Source organism: Vipera berus (genome assembly GCF_964194415.1).
Source record: "Vipera berus genome assembly, chromosome: 2".
NCBI classification, from domain to species: domain Eukaryota; kingdom Metazoa; phylum Chordata; class Lepidosauria; order Squamata; family Viperidae; genus Vipera; species Vipera berus.
Genome location: NC_138203.1, coordinates 196,107,820 through 196,135,275, shown reverse-complemented (window position 1 = coordinate 196,135,275; position 27,456 = coordinate 196,107,820). Strand labels below are relative to the sequence as shown.

The 27,456-nt window shown below is 39.7% G+C and overlaps 1 protein-coding gene across 2 annotated transcripts in view; it reads left to right on the top strand.

Annotated features, from left to right (window-relative positions):
• SH3RF2 (SH3 domain containing ring finger 2) overlaps nucleotides 1–27,456 on the top strand; it is a 103,832-nt gene that overhangs the window by 16,284 nt on the left and 60,092 nt on the right. For both annotated transcript variants that reach the window (XM_081320709.1, XM_081320710.1), the window contains exon 3: nucleotides 24,227–24,496. In XM_081320709.1, the coding sequence (XP_081176835.1) occupies nucleotides 24,227–24,496 (270 nt within the window). The remainder of the gene's footprint in view (nucleotides 1–24,226; nucleotides 24,497–27,456) is intronic.

Below are 27,456 nucleotides of genomic sequence, written 5' to 3'. Positions count from 1 at the left end.
TTCTCATTACTCAGGGCAGAACCTACTAAAGCAGACTTTGGCATTTTTTTTTTATTGAAAAGTTTTATCATACATTTTATCTTTAACAAACCCCCCTACCCCTCCCCTATCCCTCCCTCCTTACCCCTCCCCCCCTCCCCCCCCCGACTTCCCAGAGCTAAGTACAAGGTATAAAAAACAAAAAAAAGAATCATAAACGACCATATGTTAACAACCGTAAACTCTAAAATCTATCACTCTCTAGCTCATATAGGATAACTACAAACACTATTAATATAAAATATATAAAAAAAGAGGGGAAAAAAGAGAAAAGAAGGAAAGACTTATTCAAATGCTACATGAAACTTTTTAGTCCCATATTTGTTCTGGATATACTCAATCCATTTTCTCCACTCCATAACATAACGTTCTTGCGAATGATCTTTCAAATAGGCCGATATCTTTGCCATCTCTGCCAGGTCAGAAACCTTTAAAGTCCATTCTTCTATAGTCGGCAGTTCCTCCTTCTTCCAATACTGACCTATTAAGAGTCTTGCTGCCGTAATTAAATTCAACATCAACTTAGTGTCCACAACTGTTGCATCTGTAATTATTCCCAACAAAAAAAGTTGCGGACAAAACTTTATCCTCTGTTTAAAAATCTTCTGCATGTTCCACCAGACTTTTATCCAAAAAGCCTTAACCTTTTTACAAGTCCACCATATGTGAAAATATGTTGCGTCTTCGTCACCGCACCTCCAACATTTAGGCTGATAATTCGGATACATACTTGCAAGCTTTTTAGGATCTAAATGCCATCTATAAAACATTTTATAAAAATTCTCTCTTAGATTTTGAGCTTGTGTAAATTTTACGTTCCTCACCCAAATCCTTTCCCACGTATCCATTGTAACAACTTCTTGGATATTTTGGGCCCATTTAATCATACAATCTTTAACAAGCTCTGTTTCTGAGTCAATTTCTATCAATGCAAGATATATCCGTTTGATATGTGCCGGACCCTGATTTCTAATTTGCTTTATCAAATTTTCATCAGTCATTGTAAAACCAATTTTCTGGTCTTCTTTCCACCTGGCCCGTAGCTGAGTATATTGAAACCAATTTTGAACAACCTTCTCTTCTCGCAAGAGGCTATATGATTTCAAACTCCAAACATTTCTTTCCAAGCTCAGAATCTCCTTGTACGTAGTCACATCATGTTTGAAACCAGCATGTATATTTTCTATTGCGTGTTTTGGAATTGCCCACAGTGGTATTTTACAATCTAGCTTATGTCTATACTTCTTCCAAACTCTCAACAATGCCTGTCTTAGAATATGCACTCTAAACACATTGTCTACCTTCTTGTCATACAACAAATATGCATGCCAGCCAAACAACAAATCGTGGCCTTCAAGATTTAATAATCTCTCTTGTGTCAAATTAATCCAATCACTTATTCCTACTAATGCAGCAGCTTCATAGTATAGTTTAAGATTGGGCATTTTAAGACCACCTCTCTCACGAGTATCCTGCATAATCTTAAGTTTAACTCGTGGCCTTTTCCCTGCCCAAACAAATTTATTGATACCTCGCTGCCATTCCTCCAAATTAGAATCTTTCTTAAGAATCGGTATCATTTGAAATAAAAATAGAAATTTAGGCAGGACGTTCATTTTCACTGCTGCAATCCGTCCCAACAAGGACAATTGCAATTTTTCCCAACTCTCCAATTCTTTTTGAATATTCCCCCATAGTTTTTCATAATTATTTTTATATAACTTTGTATTAGAGGGCGACAAAAGCACCCCCAAATATTTAACCCTTTTAACAATCTCAAATCCAGTTAATCCTTCTAAGAGAGCCTTTTGCGAAACTGTCATATTTTTGGCCAGAATTTTGGTTTTCTGTATATTAACTTTAAATCCAGAAACCTTCCCGTATTGTGTTATTATCTCCATCAGGTCCACAACAGAGTTCTCTGGCTGGGTCACTGTAACAACCAGATCATCTGCGAATGCTCTCAATCTATAATCCTGATCTCTAATTTGTATACCCTTAATTTTTTCCGAATTCCGTATTTTAACCAATAATATCTCTAATGTTAACACAAATAACAAGGGCGATAACGGACACCCTTGCCTTGTGCCCTTCTCAATATTACATACTTCTGTCAGACTATTATTAACTATAATTCGGGCAGTTTGTTTTTGATATAATGCCCTAATCGGTTGTAAAAAATTTTCCCCAAAATCCATTTTGTCTAAAACTTTCATCAAAAATTGCCAATTCAATTGATCAAAAGCTTTTTCAGCATCTAGAAAGATTAGCGCCGCAGGGATCTGGTTGTTCCTTTCCAAAAACTCTAACACATCAACTATATGCCTCACATTATTTTTCATTTGCCTACCACTAATAAACCCCGTTTGGTCCCCATGAATCACCTGTTGCAGAACCCTCATCAGTCTATTAGCCAACACCTTAGCAAATATCTTATAATCTGTATTTAAAAGCGATATCGGTCTATAATTTTTAACTTGAGTAGCATCTTGGTCTTCCTTCGGAATCAAGGAAATAAAAGCTGTTCTCCAAGACGGTGGCACCTTTCCCCCCCCTCTGGATTGTCTGGAACAGTTCCTTTAACGGTTTCATCATCTCTAATTGTAAATTTTTATAATAAGCCGCAGACAAACCATCCGTACCTGGTGCTTTATCCATCTTCAATTCCTTAATTGCTGTGAAAATTTCTTCTTCTGTAATTAATTGATTAATCCCCTCTTTTTGTACTTGCGTAAGAACCGGGATGCTAGCATTCTCCAAATATATATCAATGTCTTTTTCATTAATCTTCTCCTTAGCATATAATTTAGAATAAAAATCCACAAAAGCATCCTTGATAAGGTCCTGTTGAAACACAACCCTTCCTTTATGCTCAATTTTATCTATATTAGAAGCCCTTTGCTTTTTCCTCAATCTATAAGCTAACCATCTACCTGGTTTGTTGGCGTTGCAAAAGGTATTATGCCTGGCAAACCGCAAATTGGTTGCCACTTGGTCAGCCATTAATTTATCAAATTGTCCTCTTAACAGTTTAATAGCCTCCTTAATCTTCACATCCTCTGAATTCAAAATCAAAGCCTTTTCTTTTTCCTTTATTTCATTCTCCAGTTCTTTCCTCCTAGCTTCCACAGCACGTCTATGTTTATTATTCATATATATCAACACCCCTCTCATATAGGCCTTACTAGCATCCCAAACCATGTCCATAGAGGTACCCTTATTCATATTCATTTCAAAAAAATCCTTCATCCGCTGTTTGCATTCTTCCACATTTCTCTGATTTCTAAACAAATTCTCATTAACGCGCCACGAGCGCCTATCTCTATTCTCCTTATCAATCTCTAGCCAAACTGGGCTGTGATCAGAAATAGTTCTTGCACAAATCTTCACCTTCTTAGTCCTTAAAAAAAAATCATTAGTCAACAAAATAAAATCGATCCTAGAAAAAGATTGATGTCTGTCAGAAAAAAAAGTATAATCCTTTTCCTGCAAATATCTCTCGCGCCAAATATCTCGCAGTTCCAAGTCATCCTTCATTTCAAAAAAGGATTTAGGCAGTCTAGCATGACTTGGGACGCGCTTAAAAGCTCCAGCCTTGTCCATCTGTACATCCAAAACACCATTCCAATCCCCCATAAAAATAAAAGATTTATAATCCAACTGGGTAAGCTTTATATGAAGTAAGCTAAAAAAGTCAGCTTGTTGTTGATTAGGAGCATATAATCCAACTAAAAGCGTCTTTTTACCTTCTAGCAGCAGCTCTATCATAACGTATCTTCCATGCTTATCTGCTTCAATTAAGTCTGCTGTTAAAGCACTTTTAACATAAACAACCACTCCATTTTTCTTATTCAGTGCAGAAGCAACAAATTGCGTACCCAACCTTGAGTTCGATAAATACTTTTGATCCACAACCCTAATATGCGTTTCTTGCAAACATATAACATCTATCTTGAATTGTTTTAAATATTGAAAAACTTTCTTCCTCTTCTGTGGTGAGTTTAGTCCATTAACGTTCCAAGTTAAAAATTTAGTTGTCATGCATATCATCCCAAAGCTCTTGAAGCACTGCTTTGATAGGACTGTCTTTTTTAGGCCGTGCTCCTCCCACTGCTTGGCTGTAAGTACGTTGTGGAAGTTCCATAGACTTCTTCTGATCTTGTTCTTTTATTTTTATTTTTTGATCGTTTTAAAGCAGCACGCGTCACCCTCTGCTCTCTAGGATCATCCAAAGAAGTTGTAGCTTGATCTCCTCCAGCACCGTTCTCCTCTGTCTGTCCATCTTCAGCCTCTTGATGTTCTCCTTCTCCAGATCTCTTTGCAGCTTCCAGAAGTGATAATGGGGTTGCTTTTAAAACGTTATTGTAAAAATCACGCGCCTGCATCACAGTAACCAGACGGTACCTTTTACCTTCATGCATCACCATCAACCCAACTGGGATCTCCCATCTGAACCTTATATCTCGTTGCTTGAGCTCTTGCACAAGAAATGTAAAATCCTTCCTTCTCCTTAAAATCTTTGGAGGAATTTCTTTTAGAACCAAAACTTCTTGATCAGCAATCACAACTTTAGAATCATAGGCAGCTTGTATAACTTCATCTCTAATTTCCCTCTTTGCAAAATAAACCACCACATCTCTAGGCAGCTTTCTCTGTCTAGCAATCCATGAATTCACACGAAACACTTTATCCATGCCTCCCTTTATTTCAGATGCTGGCTGATTCAATACCACTTCCAGAGCCTCAGAAATCAGCTGCTTTAGATCTTCCTTAATATTCTCTTTTAAGCCTCTGATTCTAACAGCAAACTGCATCTGGTAATATTGAGCAAGACTCAATTCTCTGTCCATTTTGTCTCTTAAATCTTCATTCTCCAATACTTTTGCTTCTAATATGGCATTCTTTTGAGTCAAATCTTCCACTTTTTCATCCAGATCTTCCACACATTCAGCCACTTTATGCACTGAAGACAAAATGTCTACCTTCAACACACTGAACTTCTGTTCCATCCTCTCTTCCATTCTCTCCTCCAATTTCTCCAATTTCTCCTCCATCTGTGCAAATTTATCACCCATTGATTCCAGAATTACCTGGGCATGTTTTTCAAGAGCATCTTGTAAATCCTTCAGTGTCAATACATCAGGAGGACGCAACGCCTGCAATGATGATTGTTGCACCGGAGAAGTTCCACCACTCCGAAGAGTTTTTGGGGGAGGTTTAGCCGCCATCTTCTACTTTCACTTGTGACGCACTTTCAGTTTAAGTTAAAAAGCCCATCGAGCTCGAGAGTAAAATATAATAATCCTCTTCACCTTTTCCTCTTGTACCGCTCTGCCTGCTCCTTTTATTCCATAGTCCTTCCTTCAGGCAGGGGTGGTCGCAAACGCCTGGCTCTGCTCCAAGAAATCCGGAGCAGAGACCCTGACCAGCTGGGAGTGACCCAGGCTACGGGGGAGTTCAATCCTTCAGCCGCCCAAGCTACAAGCTCAGGCGGCCCCGGAGAACTCGACCCCTACCTGGGGCCTCACCCCCTCCTCTTCTCCCGAGGAGGGGGCTTCAAATTCACCCGAACAGCTGATCGGCGCTGTTTCGGGTGAAAATTACTCAGCTGAGCAGCCCGGGAAGGCTGTCTCCGGCGCCGCGCAGCCACCGGAAGTCCCAGACTTTGGCATTTTATAGCCCCTGCATCATATCCAGTCATTTGACTGTCCCTGTCCGGCCCACATGAGGTCAATCAGAAATTAGAAATCAAATGTAACTAAGTGTGTGCCTTGCACACAATACAACAATAAGTGACTGCTATTTTGTTTTCAATTTGCATATCTCCCTGCATGCATGCCTTTGCACCTTCATGGCCCTTTGGTTCGGTCCTCCCCGACAGTCCCAGTTTCTCACATGGTTCCTTGAGAAAATTAATTGTCCACCCCTGTGCTAAAGCATTTCAGGTAAAGGATTTCCAGCTTCAAAGACTTCCAGTGAAGGGGAACTTAACTTTTCTTGAGGTAGCCACCTAAACTTACTTCAGCAATGACAGTGGCATAGCATGTGACTCATGTCGGTTAAATGCAACATTAAAATGTTTATATTCTCCAGATGTGATAACTACATCATCATACCTTTTTTCGGTACTTTTTAAGCAAATATTTTACAGCTGATAGCCATTGACCAGGGATGTATGTGGTTAGTGATATTAATTTTAAAATCTGTCATCCTTTTCTCCAGCAGGATGTAGTTCTCCATTCCCGTGTTGTTAGCACCAGGGCAGCAGAATCGTGTAGCTATGTCAGTGCAATCAAATAGCTTCATTACAAATAGGAAAAGTTATACATGCTGTCCCTGTACGTCCTTTTGATACCTTTTTGGATTTGTCTGGTTTTTCAATCAAATACACGTAGAAAGGAAAAGCATTCGTGAGGCACACAATGACAATGAGATTAAGAAAAGATAAATGTAAGCCGATGTGGCTCTGCCGATGGGAGTGGGATTAAACATAAACCCTTAATTAAATGAACCTGCATTGGTTGCCGGTTGCCTTCCGGGTGAGATTCAAGGTACTGGTAATGGTGTTCAAAGCCCTTCATGGCATGGGGCCGGAGTACCTTAGGGAACATCTGCTGCCGGCATCAAGCTCCCTGCGCCCTGTGCGTTCCCACAGAGAGGGCCTCCTCAGGGTGCCACCGATCAGAGAATGTCGATTGGTGGCGCCCAGGGGGAGATCCTTCTCTGTGGGCGCTCCGGAGCTGTGGAATCAGTTGCCGGTAGAGCTCTGGATGGCGCCCGATCTTCGCTCCTTTCGTCGCGATCTCAAGACGTTTTTGTTTGTACAAGCCGGCCTAGCCTGATGGGGATTGGTGGGGGTTTTATTTTTTTTTTGTACTCTTAATTTTATTTTTGGGGTTTTATTAATGTATTAATTGTTTTAACTTGGGCAATTATTTAATCTCTTTTTAATGTTTGTACTTTGTATTTGACTTTTGCCCTGTGAACCGCCCTGAGTCCTCAGGGAGAAGGGCGGTATATAAATATTATTAAATTAAATTAAATTAAATTTTACAGTTAACTACCTGACCCACTGACATATTTTTGTGTGGTTACTCTGGCAGAGGCATTTGTGTGCAAATAATCAGCAGTGACTTTTCGAGAATAACAAGCAAAAATGAGCTTCTACCGGAAAGCTCAGCGTTTCCATGTTTAATTCCCCAGGAATGTATCAAGTTGAGGAGGGGGTAATGATGTCACACCTGGCCTATGATGACACAACTGAGAAAATTACAACATCTGCATCATTAGTGTGATGCCATAGCATGTGTGACCTCATTGTGGCTTTTACAACTTGCCTATATTCAGTCTTTTTGCTTTACGTTTACTTTCTCAAATGGCTCTTTCCAGCAGGGGCCCATCATTAACATTCTTTTGTTTTTGGTTTTATTGGGGGGTGGCTTTAAGTCTGCACCCCCATAGGAACTCAGAAAATACACCTCATCCAAACATGATGTTATGAAGTATATCAGTCATTCAATATTACATTTCTGAGAAATGGGACCTGAGGAATGTACTGTATTGAGTCATCTTTGCCTCCTTCCCCTACTTAGCTGGATACATTTTAATAAGTGATTTATACATGAGTGCTTTATGGACAGGAAATCAAGCTAAATATATAGGGGGAAGAAAGTAAATAAATAAAGGCCCAGAGTAAAACCTAATCCTGAGGGATTAGTATGTGATCTCATTTTGATTATACAAGAACCTCTCTCAGAACCATTTAAACAAACCCCAAATACAATAGATAGCATTAAAAGTAATATAATTGCTCACAGTTAAATTTTTGATGACAAAGATGGATTCTTGCCCTTTTCCTAAATACTGGGATAATGGGGCACCTCCCCAGGAGAGGAGAGGACCTCATAATCTGAGATACACAAGAGAAGGCCCTCTCCTGGGTACCAAAAAGCTGCGTTTCTGGCAATGGAGGCCCCTTCATAAGAGTCTCTTCTGCTTCAGAACAGGAAGACAGTCCCCTAGATAGTCAGACTTTATACCAGTTAGGGCTTTAAAAGTCCATATCAAAAATGTGAATCAGTGCATTCCCAAACTCTGGAGCTGATATTTGGGGGAGAGTTAAAGCCTGCCTCTAAGTCTTCAAATCCAACAATTTTCCATCCAAATATTGTAGCACCCTCATTTGTCTGGATTTCATGTCAACTTGTTCTCCCTTATTCAGCTCATTGTCAAGATTAGGCAACCATAAATTATTATGATTTAATGTAATGGCCAACAGAGTTACCCTGTGGTAAGATGGGTGGCCAATAAGTTTCACAAACAAATAAAATTCATACAACATACTAAGCTAATGATTGGATTCCCATAACACGCTGAACCTTAAAAATCTAATCCATTTTAGCCTAGTCTGGTATTTTATACAAATGCGTCCAAGTTTGTAAACCATACACTGCTTTAAATATCACATGTTCAGCAATCTATAGTGATTTTCAAACATTACAGTAAGATAAAACCCATATTTAGAAATCACAAACTGCCAGGTTCACTTGTTGTACTAAGTCAAAGTAGGTTGGAATACACTACCTCAAAGATCCCTTCCAACTGAGATTCTGTAAGATACTGTTTTGTGTGGACTAAGTCTAATGTTACAGAATTTACAGTAACATAATCCTGCCAGCCTTGCTCTACAAACATGCGCAATATTTCCTCAAGGCAAATGTATTCAACATGGCATTCTAAAGGTATACTGAATTTAAACACTGTTTGCCCTGTGCTTGGGTAATAAGAACGTGACATTACAGAAGGGATGGTTAGTGGGAAGTAAGTCTGTTTAACACAGGAGGCATCAGAGCCATGATGGTGCAGTGGTTAGAATGCAGTATTATAGGTTAATTCTGCTGACTGCTAGGAGTTCGATTCAAGGCTGACTCATATGCTGACTCTGTAAACCACTTAGAGAGGGGTGTAAAGCAGTATGAAGGGGTATATAAGATTAAGTGCTATTGCTGTTGCTATCAGTCTTGGAATATTTTCCCTACCTTTCAAACATGAGAATGATGATCAAGTCTCTCTGAAAAGAATCTATAGAACATCTATTAGTAGAATGGATACATCTACCATTTTCAGTGCATATTGAAGGTGATAAAAACATTAAAAATAGCTGGGGTACCATGTGGAGATACATATGCAGGAAGTAGATTTTATGTTCAGCTGTTCCCTGGGGATGATTCTGAAGTTTTCCTTAAGGGGAAAAAAGCAGTGTTAAAGAAACTATGATTGACTTGAATTCTTGGAATATAATGATAGGAAAAAATGTAACGTTTTTGACAGTATTGTTCTATGTGACAAGACTGAAGTTGACTCAACTGTTTAAAAGCAAAGAAACAATTCAAATTATAATGAAGTTGCATAAAGTGAGACAATTCCTCCACATTAGAGAATGGAGGCGTTTTTGGAATTTAATGACACAAAGTATGTAAATAGCAAACTGCTGTCTTTGTGAAAGTGTAGTCCATGTAGAAGGTCCCAGAAATAGCCTGATGGAGAAAAAAAACAGCACTCATGGACAGATTAGATGATAAAGAAATCCTCTAACCTAGCATAAGGCACCTTCCAGCCTTCTCTGTATTTTGATATATTGAAGCAATCTTTGAGATTATTTTTCTCCACAGTGTGTGCCATACAATCACATCACAGCTGTCCTCTCTAATTTCTTCTTTATGGGATTCTGCTAAATGAGTTCCCAAGATACTCAAGGCAGAAGCTTCAGACAGCACCGTGAAGCAAAGATGGCTTTTAAAAGAGGGTTGAAAGCATTCAACCATACATATTTCAGACCACATGCCATTATTTCAGGAAGCCTGAAATGATCTCTAATGGTGAGATTTCATCTTGTTTTGTTTTTCTAGAAAGGTTTTCACCAGAACCTCATCTTAGCAGAGACTGAAGGAATGTATTTAAGCTCAGATTTATACAAAAAGAACAAAAAAAGCATATTTTGTATTTTAACCTTTGCAGCACAGTATTTGACAATATGACAGGGTGGAAAAGATGGTTCATGTCATAAGGATATGCACAAAATGTAAGAGAAGGACATTATATTGATCACAGAATCATCCTGCACTGATGCAAATACAGCATTTGCATGATTAATGTCATGATATATATGATGTCGGGACATGGTGGCTCAGTGGGTTAGGACGCTGAGCTTGTCGATCAGAAGGTCGGCAGTTTGGCGGGTCAAATCCCGAGTGCCGTGTAGCAGAGTGAGCGCCTGTTACTTGTCCCAGCTTCTGCCAACATAGCAGTTCGAAAGCATGTAAAAATGCAAGTAGAAAAATAGGGACCACTACAGTGGGAAGGTAACAGCACTTTTGGCGTCTAGTGATGCCAGCCACAAGACCATGGAGATGTCCTCGGACAAGCACTGGCTCTTCGACTTTGAAACAGAGATGAGCACCAGCCCTTAGAGTTGGAAACGACTAGCACGTATGTGCGGGGGAACCTTTACCTTTACCTTTATATATGATGTCACCTTTGCTTCTATTGGTTACCTATGACCAATATTATGACATCATCCATAAATAGTAATGTTCCTGTTAGCACATTGCACAGGATGCCACCATCTATACTCTTCTATGATATCAAAGAAGTTCTCATCTGATCCTCTTAAACAGAATCACAACCTATATGTTTCTTCTTTCAGGGAATTCTATTATGTGACCTTTAAGAAATGAACTGTTCATGTAATCTCTTGTAAGCAGGATCAGAACTTTTCCATTTCAGCTGGCAATCTGTATCAGTGAATGGAATTGGTATAAATCATAAAATGGATACATGACGATATGATGATAGCTCCCTGTTTAAATGACTATCTGTCCTACAGGACTTACCTATCTGACCTATTGACTTTCTAGATCAAGGACCCTCAAGCAGGAATGGTGGGGGGAGCAACAAGTAGCAATCAGACAATCTATTCAGTTAATTCTCTCAGGCATATGTCCCGTTATTTTTCTTTTTTAATTCAATGACCCCCTGCCTCTGTCTATAATCTAATAGTATGAGCCAAGATTCTTATACTATATCTAATGTCAACAAAACAGGAAATTATGTCTGGTTCATTACACATAATTATAGAGCATGTTTCTTCCAACAATAAAATCAAGCTGTGAGCAACTTTTTTCATATAATTTGTCTTCCGCCCCCTTTTTTACCCTGTATTTTATATTATGAGAAATTCAAACATACTATATTGTTGCATTAAGACTCAGCTGAGTTCAGAAATATTTTCTTGGCTTTTTGCAAGGCCTCAGACTAGTAGTTTTAAGGAAATTCACCATGGGAAAAAAGTTGAATGGAATTTGGCCCCAGAGATTTTGCAGTTCTTTTGGAAATTTAAAATATAATTTTAATATTCAATCCATTTTCTTCAAACTTATTAAAATACTTATTAAATATTGATTCATATTTTGTATACTGTACAATGATGTTCAGTTTTAATATTTGGTTGTGAAATCATTTTCGACATTAGGCAGTTTAATACATACGTTTTATCTCTGAAACATGAAGTAACTATTGTTTTAATATTCAAGAGTCTTTCGACAGTTACATGCAATGGTGTTTTTATCTGATGGTATTAGATTGTTAACATGAAACAGAATGTTATATCTGACAGTACTTTGAATGTCATAGATTTTGACTATGCATCAGGCAGAGGACAATTTGTAACATGCACACTTCAACATAATCATGGTTTATTATCATTTAACAGTATAATCTTATATGTTTTTTGTTAGAATTTTGGTTCTAGTCAGTTAAGTTGAACTGACTCTAAGTAAGTAACTTGACTAAGGCTTAAGTTTGAAATTTTGGGCAAATTTTAATTCTGTATGAAATTTAATTCAGCTATAACTCCAAATTAGAACACTGCTTGGTATAATCTGTTTGGGGGGAAAAGCACCAGTCATTACTAAAAAGCTTCCAAACAAGGGAAATATGATATGAAAAGCTGTTTTTAATAATGGGATATGGAGGGATCCTGTGTGTAAAAGTATGCTAATAAAGATCCGCATGGTTCAAACATTATTTGGAACAGGTGCTCCAGAACACATTGGAATGGAAAGAGGACCATGCCATCTCTTTAAAGGCATGCATTTCAGGCTTCCTTGAAAATGGATGCAGGTGCTTTAAAGATTCATCTCCTTAAAGCAGGCATGTTTGTTTTCAGGGTTCCTTGCAAGTCAAGGAAAATGTCAAGTCCTTAAAGAAGTGACATCCTTTCCTTCCCATGCATTCTAAACCGCTTGGCCCAAATCGTTTTCAAAACATGTACCATCCAACTTGATACGGCAGATCTCTTTACCACCACCCTGGCAATGAAAACCTACAGGCTTTTTGATAAATGAAGGTCTTTTATGTAGAACAGTCTCCACTGATATTAAATTCCCCAGCATTCCTCAATTGATATTCTATACTTATCTGTTGAGACTGCAATTTCCAGGATTTCTAATCAATATTGCCAATGTCTGGGAATTCTGGATGTTCCAATCTTAGCACATCTGGAGGAAGTCAAGTTAGAAAAGTCAAATGTAGCCTGATTCTTGATATGCAAGTGGGTCATAGTTAATCATGTAATTGCTGAATTTCCAAAGTTATCAGAATGCTTCATGCTATCTAAGGCTGAAAAGTATGCAGTTGAACCAACTTTCTCTGGGTGTAAGTGTATATGTGTGTGTATTGTTTGACAGTTGGAACAATTAAAAATGACATTTCTCCAACAAAAGCAAACAAATGAAATGTTCTGTAAATAATTGATTTAGCCCTTCCCTTTTCTTAGGAAAGTGATAAGTTTACCAGCTAAAACCAAAGTAGGTCAGTCTTTTCTATCAGCTTTTGTTTGAAAAGAGATCCATATAATTAATTTAGGAGGCACCCCTCAGCATGACCTAAACAAGCATTAAAATGTTTGCTCACTAACTGATTGCTGTACTCTCCCTGGCTCAATTTGGAATTGGGTCAGTGGTTATGACTGCCATTGGAGAAATTAGGGGAAAAATAAGTTATGTTTGAGGATTCTCTACTGACTTGCAGTCACTTCTACACTGTATGCATAAACAAAGCAATCGAAAGGACTGAATATTAATGATCTATTAACTTCTGTAAACTTTTGGTAACAGAACTTAAACTCAAGTGCACTGACCAGTGAACAATGAAATATTCACCAATGCAGTTGCTTGTTCCAGAGACCAATACTTGTACCACTGGAATTTACAGAAAAGTCAACCTCATCCAAGATCAAAGTCAACACAGTGCTAGGATAGAATCAAGATCACATGAAGTGTTAATACCGCTTTACAATGCCTTGGTAAGGCCACACTTGGAATACTGCATCCAGTTTTGGTCACCACGATGTAAAAAAGATGTTGAGACTCTGGAAAGAGTACAGAGAAGAGCAACAAAGATGATCAGGGGACTGGAGGCTAAAACATATAAGGAAGGGTTGCTGGAATTGGGTATGTCTAGTTTAATGAAGAGAATGACGAGAGGGGACATGATAGCAGTGTTCCAATATTTCAGGGGTTGCCACGAAGAGGGAGTCAAGCTATTCTCCAAAGCACCTGCAGGCAGGACAAGAAGCAACGGATGGAAACTAACCAAAGAGAGAAGCATCCTAGAACTAAGGAGAAACTTCCTGACAGTGGAATTAATTAACCAGTCGAACAACCTGCCTTCAGACGTTGTGAATGCTCCAACACTGGAAGTTTTTAAGAAGAGATTGGACAGCCATTTGTCTGAAATGTGGTATAGGGTTTTCTGCCTGAGTAGGGGGTTGGATTAGATAACCTCCAAGGTCCCTTCCAACTTTATTATTATTATTATATCTGTATTAACTTGATCAATATTATTACTGTACATGATTATGATTTTCATTTTTCCAGGTGTTTGTTGCTCTTGAGGGTACATGTATGCCTGTTTTCAGTGAACAAAACTAGGGACAAATAGTTAGATATCAATTACACTCAGGCTTCTAAAAAAGTGGGAGAAATCAATTTAAGTCACCAACCAGTTTGCTGTTTGCAGCACATATTGCAGAGTTGACATCAATAGATTGAAAGTAAAATCAATTTACATTTTAAACAACATGAATAATCTCATAGCAAAGGAGTTCTCCACAAAATAAACATAATGAAATAGATAGATTTTATTCTGAATCCATTGATTGTGACTTTAATAGCATACTGAAATTGTAAAGATAACAGTAGTATTTATCTCTTACTTCCACAAGTAGTTTTTATTCATAGTTTCTCTCAATAGAGTTCCTCCATTTTGTATGGTTCGCTCAAGAATCTCTTAGGTTTTATCTGAATGTTACTATCACAAAAGCAAGATGTAAGCAAAATAACTGCATGGGAGATTGTTCTATTGTCCTTTCGAAATAAGCAAACCTCTTTATTGGAATTAAGTATGAATGGATTAATTTTGATGTGTAAAGAGGTGTGAAATACAATGTACTATTGATACAACTCATGTTTGCTAAGCAGTTTTTGATACCATTGTTTTTAATGGCATTTATTCCCAAGTAAATTTAGGATTGCAACATAATGAGATATTATTTACATAGCATTAGTTCTCATTACACCATGAAAATTTATACTTGTTGAGCAAGTCTTTTTAATCAAGTCTACACTGTCACAGGTGTGTTCTTCAAGAAAGGTTTCTGCCTCAAAGACTTCTTAGAGGATAAGGTACAAAGGATGGTAGGTTTTATATTTTTAGTTTACATGGATAGTAAAAGTAAGAGCTTCACTGGAAGGAAACATCATGGATAAGTTCAAGGAAAGGTAGAGAGCTTGTAGCATATTATGTTTAATAAGTAACACTTAGATTAGGTCAACCAGGGGCAGGTTAATAGTTTAAAGCTGAATAAAAGTGAAATGGAAATAGCAGAGGAGGAACAATGCATAACAGAATAGAAAAAAGGAGTCACTTTAGTCTCGTTCCCACAGCAAACCATCACACAAAGATTATATTTTTGTTTATATTTTTGTTTCTCTGAATCCGCATATGATGTTAACAGGAAAATCAAATATCTCCCTTTACTTTTCATCTTCAAGAACCTATTGCTAACTTTACCCTCTTGACAACCTCCAGATGCTATTATTCTTCATCTAATTGGTTGACTTAATAACTAAAAACAATCTCCTGTGTGTGTGTGCATGCTTGTGTGCATCTTTAAAAAAAAACAAGTTTTATTTTCTAATTTTACATCCAAATGTTTATGAAGCAATGTGGTGACTGGATAATCAAAAGTCCAATAACAAAAAAATTTTGTACATAGGTCAAGGTAAATCAACAAAAATTCCCTCTCCAATTCCCTTAGTCACAATATGAAAATCAAATTAATACATTTCTGGTTGTAGCAGAATCAATTTGGACAATTATCTATACATTTTCACGTATATTTATTCATGTCCTGTTTTTAAGTTTTATCTAATTTCAATACAGTGCTCCAAGTTAGCCTATAGTATCTAAAAACCTTAATTTTCAGGTAACCCACATGTCCCCTATTTCATTATATAATAATTATCATATCTGAAATACATTGTTCATTTAAGTGTATTCTTATTATATTTCAAAAACATATTCTATTTCTCATCTTTGCAATTCATCTATAATTAAAGTATGTTTTATTGTGTCATTCCGAGTTCTATAGATAATTCAGAGATGCTCTAATAGCTAATTTTCATTCCCTTAAAAATCTAAATCCTAAATATAAAATCAGTTTATATCTTTTAACAGTTCCCCTTGGCCCATTAAAAGAAAATTTAAGCTTTATTATTACAAATCCCAACATTTACAACAGAAAAAAACCCATTTTTTAAATCTAACTCTAGCTTTCTTCTTGTGCCAGGCAGGCTTCCATATCATTGCCTTTAACTTCTCAAATGTGTCTCTCTTTCTTTCTACACACGTTGTTTGAATCCAGGGAGACCATCCAGTTATCATTTTTTCAAAGAGAGTGACCCCTTTATAGTCATTAAATTTTCATTCTATCCACCCATTGTTTGTTTCCCAGCCTCCTTCTACTTCAGTCAGGTTAGGAAGGAAGCTGGCAACCTCAGCTAGACTTGAGAAAGTTGTTAAGCCAACAGATCCCCAGGTGATAGAAGATAAAAAAAAATCCATTGATTTGGAAAGGTAGGGAGAAAAGGCTGGATTTAAACCTGGGGATAAATACTTACAAAGACTTGGACTGCCAAATACTGCAGTAGGCAAGTCTTTTGTTTTAGTTGGCTTCATTTTTTACTTTAATAAAGGATATACTCTGAGCCACTTTTGTAAGGCTGTCACCAAGTAAACCAGTCCCATAATATGGGATGGAAAATCTGGAGAGCCTAGATTTACAATAGTGCTCAGAAAAAGCATGACAAAACATAATCACTGTAATGTTACAGGCACTTCCATAAATCTTCTGTTGTCTGTTCTCCAAACACTTTTTGAATTCTCAAAATTATATTCATAAGGGATTGCAGCTGTCCTCAGTGCAACTTTTGAAAACTCCAGACAAGTTGACTATAGTAGATTTGGTGAAATGTAAAACCAAAAATTACCACCCAATTGGTTTTATTCCAACTTCATCCCCATCACACAATATATTTGCTTTCAGAGGGGGGGGGACACAAGATAAACCCCATTCATGGGATGTAAATCTGCTCCTCTGCTAAAGCCTTGACATGAGTATATTGTGGCATTGCGATTTAGGGGAATTGTGTTGCCAATGGGAAAGTGACCCTTTCCAACCTCAGTATTTAAAGTTACAGAATGGAAGTTTGACAAGAAGCTGTATTGAGCTGTGTCTAAACCAGAAGTTACCTCAGTCAGCTGCCTAGTGTTATGGAAGAATTCAAGGGCACAGCAGCCATCTTTGAGGGATACCAGAGCCATCTTTGGAAAGGCCCTAAAAATATCACAGAAGAAACTCCTAATTAAATGAAACTTCAGGGTGAGATTTGAGAAGAAATCTTGATTCAAAACTTCTACACATTTCAATGTGGGAATAGAAAACTGTTTAGCTAGGAGTCAGTTTTTCTTAAAAAGTTAAAATTGGAAGAAAAAGAGACTTAAACCAAAATAGAGACAGTATTAGCATTCAGGGTATGGATTTTGCGTCTTGTTATTCTAGTAATCCTTAATAAATACATGAAACAACAACAATGTTCACATTAAAACTTCCAAGGAGGAAATAAATTAGGAAATGCTTCTTAGCACTGCAGTTGTGTAACAATCTGAACGTTTTATTTGCATACCACAATGAATCTAAGTCTGATAGCTAATTTTGCTTCAGATCTGCACTTCCAAATGCTTTGGTTGCTGCGGCTTAAGCTCTGCCATGATTTTAGCACTTTTACTAACACTTAGCTTTGTGTGCACATTTTTACATGATAAATTTGACTTCCAGATGTCGTATGCCTCAAAGCTAAAATAGCAGGTTCCTCAACTTCTTTCCTTTTTTTTCTGAAGTGATGACCAGCCCCACCCATGTGCATTTTATTTTATTTCTTTCCAAGTGTAAATACTGCTCAACTCCTTGGCAACCTGGGAGCCTTACAAAGAAAAAAGAAAAGAAGAAAAGAAGGCGTTGGTAGGTTGGAGGGAACCCCTGGATTACAAACATGCAAAATTTCAAGAAAGAGTAATTATGGCTTCTTCCGTCCTTCTCAGCAGAGGAGTTCTGAAAGTAAGTCAGGCAAAGGAACGGAGAAGGTATCTGGCTTCATTTTTCAGAGACAGGGTGTGCCCATAGGGTTACTTGACATTCAGCAACAGGAGAAGATGACTTTGTTTTTATTCGCATGTCCATCTTTTTGGCATAGCCTTAAATTAAACTATTGTCTGGCTTTTGAGTGTGCGGGTGTACATTTTTTAAATTTTAGATTGTTCCCACAAGCACAGTCATTCAAAAACTTGGGGAATTGTGACCTTATAAACTGTCTGTTCCTTTCTTTACCTTGACAGACTTATCAGCCTAGATTTAGGTTATTTAATTTACTCCCCGATTCCAGCCATCGCCTTCAAATCTGCATCGTAGTCCTTAGGTCATATGATTCGTCACAGTGAAATTTGAAAAGTGTGCCATCGTCAATTCTATATTATCACTAGCCCATAGTCTTGAAAATAAAGATTTGTTGGAAAAATACTGCAGTTGAAAAACCATCTTCCTAATGATGGAAAACATAAAGTCATATACACGTACTGTAGGCCTAGGTACTTTTTGTTTTGCAGTTTTTCATTGTAATTTATGTGTCCCCCTCCCGTTTGCCTTTCTTCCCAGTTGTCTCTGCATTCCTCTGCCTGTTGAATTACTTAGAAATCTTATATACAGTATACATTGGATGATGTCATTGATTATGTAAGCGTAAGGAAAGAGGGACCACTTGTGTATATGTCAAGGTATATATTTTTTGTAAATGACAGCCAAGTATGTGTGTGCACAGGCAAACTCTGAAGTACTCACTAATGGTCACACAGCTGGCTTTCATGGCTAAGGCAGGACTAGAACTCATGATCTAGAGCTAAGGAGAAACTTCCTGACAGAACAATTAACCAGTGGAACAACCTGCCTCCAGAAGCTGTGAATGCTCCAACACTGGAAGTTTTTAAGAAGAGACTGGACAGCCATTTGTCTGAAATGGTATAGGGTTTCCTGCCTAAGCAGGGGGTTGGACTAGATGACCTCCAAGGTCCCTTCCAACATTATTATTATTATTATTATTATTATTATTATTATTATTATTATTATTATTATTATTATTATCATCATCTTCTTCTTCTTCTTCTTCTTCTTCTTCTTCTTCTTCTTCTTCTTCTTCTTCTTCTTCTTCTTCTTCTTCTTCTTCTTCTTCTTCTTCTTCTTCTTCTTCTTCTTCTTCTTCTTCTGCTTTCTCACCTGGTACCTTAACCTGTAGACCAAACTGGCTCTCAGGGAATATTTAAGGGAGGGGTGTCAAACTCGCATTGTCACGTGATGTGTCGCGATGTATCACAACTTTTTTTTCCATTGCCGGCAATGGGGTGGGTGCGGTTTCGCCATGAAGTATCCGGCCCATGGGCCAGCAGTTTGACACCCCTGATTTAAGGGAACAATTGTATGAATTAAAGAAAAACACATTTGATTCATCTTCATTTTCAGCAGTAAATATCAATACCCATCAAGCCCCAGTCTCTGAATGCCACAGACAATGCTGTTTGAGTAAGAATTTCTCAAATTATCCATGTTCAATAATCCCAATAAGATCCTGCCAAATGAAATGAGAGTATGTGTATACTATATCCAAATAAAAGATACTCTTGGGAAATGGAGCGTTCCTGCACTCATCATCGTAGGTGGAATTGATACAACAATGAGAATTAAGAGTAAATGTTTTGTTTCTTCTTATGGGCATCCCCTTTCTCCAAAATGTGTCTCTTTGTTTTCAAACATTTGTGGGGGTTTTTTTGTGTTAGAAGTGTGATTTTAACCATGCTGATGACTGGCAGTGGAGATCATAACCACATTTTAAGACTGGTTCAAATATGTTGAGGCTATATAATGAAAAAAGAAAAAAGCTAGTATGGGCTGGACACAGGTTTTCTTCTTTTAATTTCCCAATTTTAAGAAAGGTTAGGGTTAAGCTGAGGGCCTTCTAAATACAAGTTAAGCTATAAAAAGCACAAAGTGTTCACATCTGTCTTTGAAACAGAGGAGGTGAGAAGTTTGGCATGTGTAGAATTGACTATATATTTAGTCTAGGCTGCTCCTGGGCACAAAATGCCTTTTAAAGGTTTAGCATGTGCCTAGAATATTAATATGGAGATGAAATCTATGGGTGGAGAAAGGTGGCAAACCTACTTGGATCACTGGATAAATTAGGGTTGAGATTGTTGGCTGGTTCTACAACTTATTTGACTCGTAAAGAAAAGAGTTGCTTTAGCCTGCTGCAAAAGATAGTTGTAAAATATGTGTATACCTATGAAATCATGGTTTGTGCTCAGAGGCATTCTGTTGGGGCAGGATATTAGAGTTTGGCCTGGCACAGCTCTCAACAACTGAGTGTTCTGCTGCTATGATAACAACAGCTACCAACATTTTCAACCAGTATTTCACCTTTGACTACACTGTGTTTCTAGGAGTTGAAGTTCCAACCAATTTGTCATGTACAACTTATTTTAAAGGCTGGGTTTCCTTTGTGTTATCCCTTTCCTCTGGTTGTGTCCAGGTGGACACTTCTTAAAACCACCAATCAAAAGATACTGTATTGTTTTCCACTTTGTTTCCCTTAAGGCAGGAGTCTTCAAACTTGGCAACTTTAAGAGTTATGTATTTCAACTCCCAAAATTCCTCAGCCAGGGCTTCTGAAATCCATCCCATTGTAAGGCTTATGTGGTGCAGCTGATATTAAGCTCTCTGTCCATATCATTATTTCTTGACTGACTTCTAGTAAAAAGAAGGTAGACCTGACAAGACTGAAGCACTGTCCCTCTAGTACTTAGTGGTCAGCATTCTCTTTCTGCAAATGCTCATAGGGAACCTCTAGAAAACAAGTGAGCAAGAATGCCAACGAATTCCTCAGCTGATGCTCAGAATTAAACAGCCTTGGGAAGGTCTTCTTGTATCAGCAGATGTATCTGAGAAAGGATGAAATTTCAGTAACCCATGTCTGAATTTTAGGCAGCAGATTTTAGTTATTCTTACAGAATTTCTTGGAAAGAACAGCCAAACTTGCAAGCTGACTGCAGGCACTCTCCTTCTCCAGGGAGGCTTACTTTAGAAGTTGTTGTATTGTCTGAATGGCATCCTTCTGCTTCCCTCTGCTTGGCAGCAGAGTCTTCACATCTGTTCCAGATTACATCCACAAGGAGAAGAGTGAATTCAGTGGAGGCTGCCCAGATTGGCTTTAGCCAATCTAAATTATCGAATGTATTACATATTTAATTTAATATTGAAGATGTTGGATAAAATAGGATTTCAGTTCATCATGTGAATATTGTATCCTGATTTTACTAGCCAAACTGTCAAAAAACAGATATTGGTGGAACCCTTATTGTAGCAGACCAGTTCCTCCCATTGCAGTGGGAGTCTCATCGGCTCAAGGTTGACTCAGCTTCCCATCCTTCCAAGGTCGGTAAAATGAGGACCCAGATTGTTGGGGGCAATAGGCTGTCTCTGTAAACTGCTTAGAGAGGGTGTAAAGCACTGTGAAGTGTTATGTAGGTCTAAGTGCTAGGTGCTATTGCTATGCTAATATTATCAAATAGAAAGCATAGTACAGCTTGAAATATAAGTTAGCAGGATGATGCACATCTTTGAAGGGCATTTCATCAAAACTTTGATCAAAGTGCTTCTTCAGAGCAAATATCTCTCCACTTTTAATCAAAGCAATCATGCTGTTTTAATAAAATTGATAACAGGGGTTTCCTGGGCATGTGCCACACATACAGAAGCCCAAAGTATCTAACTGTGCTGGATTGGCCCTGACTTGACATTTCACTGAATTAGGCAACAACTAGCTGCAGCTGAGAGTACAAGCTTATAAATTAAACCAATCTTCCTCAATCTGAGTGGTTCAGAATAACAGAGTTGGAAGGGACCTTGGAGGTCTTCTAGTTCAAACCCCTGCTCAAGCAGGAAACCTTATGCCATTTCAGACAAATCGTTGTCCAATCTCTTCTTAAAAACCTCCAGTGTTGGAACACCCACAGCTTCTGGAGACAACTCCATATCCTCCAGTAATATGAACTTTTAAGACCCAGAATTCTTACTAATAGCAGTTAGAGGAATTCTGGAAATGTCTTGATTGGGGAAGATGAAATTAAAATTTGAAACTCAAAAGTAAGAATTCAGTTTTAAAGCAGTGGCCTAAAATTCCTGATACTGAGATGTAGCAAAATCAAAGGCATAATCATAATCTAAGCATGAAGTCAAAGTATTGTGCAAATAACTAGCAAGTGTTTCCAAAAAAAAATAAGGTCTGGTTTGTTCTGATCTGTCTTATCTGACATACTTTGTTATTGCTGAATCTGTTTTTAGTGCTGCTACAAGAAATTGAATTCTTGAATTGGATTGAACCAACTAGCTTTGGTGCTCTACCTTAAGCATCCTTTGAAAGCAAGAAGCCTTCAGTTAAGTAGGATACCCTCCCCTCACAATAACTGCACTTCCATGGAAGCAAGCTCTGTATGCACTATGGGACTATTCAAGTTCTTCATGATAAACAGGAAAGCTGGTGGCTTTTATTTGGCCTTGGTCTATGCAAAGTACTTTGCAAAGGCTGTGAATCAACAAGAACAGTCATAGCCTTCAACTAAAAGTGCAGAGCTTGCAGCACCAAGTTTAAAATTTTTCATCCCTCCCAGTAATTTCTATCCACTAGAACAGGGGTGTCAAACTCAATTTCATTGAGGGCCACATCAGCATTGCAGTTGCCCTCAGGGGGCCAGGTGGGTATGGCCTGGGTGGGCGTGGCCTACTGGGTGGGCGTGGCCTACTGGGTGGGCGTGGCTAGAGTGTGTATGGCCTACTGGGTGGGCGTGGCCAGCTCTACATCGTTCGCATCAAGGGTGCCTATGGGGGCCTGGGCAGGGCCAAGGCAGTGGGGGGCGTTCCCTCACTGTTTCCAGGATGGCTTCGCGGGCCACATGAAACCACTTCGCGGGCTGGATCCGGCCCCCGGGCCTTGTGTTTGACATGTCTGCACTAGAAGAAGGTTTTGTATTGCACTGACCTCTTATGCTTTTTCTCCCTCCCATTCCTCTTTACTTTGTTGTTGTTTAAATTCTTGGAGATGGGGAAATAAAATATTGAACCCAGAAAAATGTTATGGCATAATTCAGTTTACAGTGGCGTAGCGTGGGGGGTGCAGGGGGGGCCGGCCGCACCGGGCGCAACATCTGGGGGGGCGCGCTCGCACTCGGGAGGGATGGAAGACGCGCCGAAGCGCCCTTCGCGCAGCTGGAGTCCCGCGGGGGGGATCCGGGGCTGAGGCGCACTCGGGGAAGCAGCAACTCACAACCAGCTACTCTTGGGGGACGGAGGCACAAAGCCGGCCAGACAGGGCTCGGAGCCATCCCAGACCACAGCTGCACTTCCACCTTTCCCAGGGCGGCCCCCGCAGACGGAGCGCAGTGCAGGGCACCAGCATGCCCCACTGCCAGAGAAGCGCCCGCCGGTGCGGCCCCGACTCCCTCACCCCGCGGCAGGTGGTGGCGGCGTAGCGGGACTTGCGAAAAGCGGGGCGGTCGGCGGCGGCTGCTCCCGGCGCCGGGCAAGGGCAAGCAGGGCAAGGTCGCTCCTGCTCAAAAGCCAGAGTTCAGCGGCTGGCGAGGCGCTCGCGCGGGGCTCTCCCGGGGCTGGCGGGCCGAACGGGGACCGGCCTCCCCCTCTCCGCGCTAGAGCGGCCCCCGTGGTGGCGGCCCGGCGCACATGGCTGAGGGGGCGGCGGTGGCGGGAGGGGGGTCAGAGGAGCGAGCCGAGCTCTCCCGGGGCAGCAGGTGCGGGCTGGTGCGGCTCCAGACTCAGCCGCAGCTCCGGCCAAGGGCTGCCAAGCTCACGGGGCATCGTGCCGGCCCCCTCCCTCGCTCCCTGCACCCGGATGCGCCCCCGGCGGAAGCCCCGGCCAGCCGCGGTGCATGCCTGAGCGAGACGGGCAGCTGCGCTGGCGGGTCCCGCTCTCTTCCAGGCATCAGAGGTAAGAAAGGGACGGCGGCGCCCCCAGCCGCCCCCCCCGCTAGCTCCGAAGCGGAGGCTCCGCTGCGCCGCCCGCCTCCTGGCACGGCCTCAGGTCCCGGCGCTTCTGCCGCACGTGAGGGAGGGGATGCCGGACCTTCCCCCTTTTCCCGGGGGAGGCGTGGGTGGGGGGTGCGGCGGACGCCCAGGATGCGGGGCTCCCTGCGGCAGACTCGAGTGCTAAAATCCACGGGTTAGGGGGCGCAAATTACTTGCCTTGCCCCGGGTGCTGACAACCCACGCTACGCCACTGTCAGTTTAACATTTTAACTTCCAACGATTTCAGTGGCGAGAAAGAGAAACGTGCATTAAACTTTTCTACTGAGAGAACTTAAAGCTTCGGCCCTGTTTGGAAACATGTTACCCTGTTACCTTTAGAGGACTTTCTTATAAGCTGACTCATTTCTCATTTTCCTTTATATGAAGGTTCCCCGTGCTAAAGCCTTATACAGCTACAGAGGACAAAATCCTGGTGAACTGAGATTCAACAAAGGAGACATCATTACATTGTACCGTCAACTGGATGAAAACTGGTATCTAGGAGAAATAAATAGGGTCAGCGGAGTTTTTCCAACAAACGCTGTGCAAATTATCAAACAGTTGCCGCAGCCACCACCACTGTGTCGAGCACTATATAATTTTAATCTGAAGTCCAAGAATAAAAATGAAAAACCAGATTGCTTGTCATTTCATAAGGTAAGTCCAGCACCCAGCCACCAAAACTGAAAAACTAATTTAAGAATGTCCAGTTACACTTACAATATGTACTTGATGATAGGCAAAAAAAAAAAACTGAATGGAAATAATATAGGAAACACGCTTACTTGCTCAATCCTTTTCTAGATTTTTAAGGCGTACAGTAATAGTGAGCTACCTTTTTAGTAATTATAATTATTATAATTATATAATAATAAGCAGGCATATACATAGAATGAAGGCTATTGCTAAGCACATTGATTTGTGCTTTAAATTGTAAGCCGCCCTGAGTCTTCAGAGAAGGGCGGGATATAAATGGGATTAAAATAAAAATAAAAATAAAAAATATCTCCATTTAGGTATTTATTTGTTTTGAAACAAAGTCCACTTTTCATTTAAAATAATCTCACAGTAGGAGACAATGAAACAAAACAATTGTCAGTTGAGTGTTCTCCTCTATTGAAGTGGACCATCAATACAGCGTCTTCAAAAGATCTATCACTTTTATGTTCCACATCTCTATCCAGTCCTACTACCTGGGGTCTTTGTCCTTTGATCAGGCATCAGTAAGCAGTAGGAACAGAGTACTGTTTCCAGGTTTCTATTAGGACACAAGATACTGTATATGAAGAATTATATGCACGTTTTGCTGTTGCTTTCTGTCACTAAGTGCACTAAGAAGGAATTCAAGTGAATTTCCTTCCTCAAAGCCCTCGTATCTTATGAAGACATAGCTTCTTCTCACATAGCTATCTTCATCTTCATCAGATTCTCAGTGTGTTATTTCTTCATTCTTATAATAGTTTCCTTAAACTATTTCTTAAACTATATCCTTTCTTCATTTCCTTTCTAGTTTTTCCCTTCTATATTGCTTACAGTGATTGCTAGCTGTACTACTGGGCTATCTATAAACAGATTCTACTACATTTGGCAAACCAGTTTGCAGAGACAGGAACAAAACACTTTTCACACTAGTGATTTATTGTGCCACCCAACTATTTCTGGGGTAAGATGAAACCTGCCTATATCTGTGATATATTGCCACAGCAATGGTTGGACGACACTATAAATTGTTAGTGCAGAAATGCTGATTGTCATCCTGCAGCAGCCCAATGACCAATTCTGTGATGCAAATGAATGACATGATTGCCTCTCTCTGTATATCAACATTTCTTTACCCTTCTAATCTAAACAAATATAACCATAACTGTAACCAACCACTTCTTGTCAGCAATTTATTCTATATTTACCACATTAAATTTAGCTTGATCTTTAGCTTTGTAATATCATAGCCTGGGTAGATTTCATGTTGATAGTGTACAATAATAGTACAGGTTTCAGCATAGCAAGCAGGTGTATCAGACGAAGACTTGAAGGAAAATGGTTTACAGTGTACGTCAGAAAACACATGTTAGAGATTTCTAGCATCTTGTGGTATCACCCAACCCTCCCTGTGCTGATAGAATAGTACTGAAGACAGGCTTTTTTATTGCCAAAGTAATGGCTGATTTAGGCTAGAAGATGCTGTAAATCATCGGTGAAAAAACAGAATACCTAGGCATCATGGAATCATCAGTTTCATCCCCTAAAGCACACTATATTTATCCTGTGAATATCTCTGTTGTTCATAGTAAGCATAAGTAACAGGACCACCTAGGCATGAGTCTATAGCATCAGGTAGCTGACAAGAGATGCACATTGCAAGGTAGAATAACAATGCACCCAATGAGAAAGAAGGAGCAAGGTTTCTATGTCAGATATGGGGGGGGGCAAAGTGAATAATGGGACCAAGCTACAATTAAGAATATTCCTGTATTACTGCATTGAGATTACAGTGGAGCTCTGCTGGTGAGAGAACTATAGGAACATGGTTCTGAACAGTCAGTTGTGATCATTGCCGGAAACATGGAAGAGCCAGCTGTGAGTGCCAGCTTTCACTGACGCATCTGCTGCTCCTCATTTCATCAGTATAAACACTTTTTTTAAAAAAAAGACTTTCTACATCACTGCATGCACAATGAGGAATCACAGAGAGAGGCAATTTATTTTGCTCACTGCAAACACTGGATTGCATGCCATCTGGTTTGGGAGTCTTTTGCTTTTAAAAAAGTGTTGCTGGAGACAAAGCTCATCTGCTTTTCTACACCTCTGTTAAAATCTGGGGATTTCATATAAAGCCCTTGTCATTTGGGCAAAAGAAGGAAATGTATTACCATCTCTATGGCTGAGGACAGATTGGTAGGTGATGAAAAGTGGTTTGCCCTGCCACTGTCAAGGTTGATCTGCTTTCCTGTCATTTTCAAGGCTTCAGCACTTGGTTCTTGGTTCTTCAAACTCCTGTCCTCCCTTCTTTCCTCCTCCTCCACCTCCTCCTCCTCCTCCCACTCTTCTGTCTTCTCCACTAATGCTCCACTGATTTCAAAACAAGATATTTAGATCTAAAGGGTAGTACCTTTAAGTGGTTCTTAAAAGTCCTGCAACAGGGGAAGGAGGCCTATTGGAGACCTATTCTTTCACAGTCCTCATTCAACAGACTTCTATTATCACAAGTATTCATTATAAGCACATTTGTTGTGGTTGTTTTTAAAAGAGGGGAATATTACACATCCAAGTCTTCCTGATGTCTGTTGATCCATTCACCAGCCGTTCTATTTGTTCCCATGCAAGCTTTATGGCCATGATATTTTGTTCCATAATTAAAGTCTATCCCTTACAGGATTGATTGACTGATTGTGTGCCATCAAGTCATTTTTTTTAACTCCTATTAACCATATGCATAGATTTTCTCTGTTCTCTATCCCTAACCCTATTTTTTCACGTTTCTCAATGGTGTACTCACTCATTGTAACCAAGGCCATCCACTTTGCTTCTGACCATCCTCTCCTCTTTCCTTCCACCTCTTCCAGCATTAGAGCCTTTTCCAGAGAGCTGCATCTTAGCATAATACGTCAAAAGTAGGA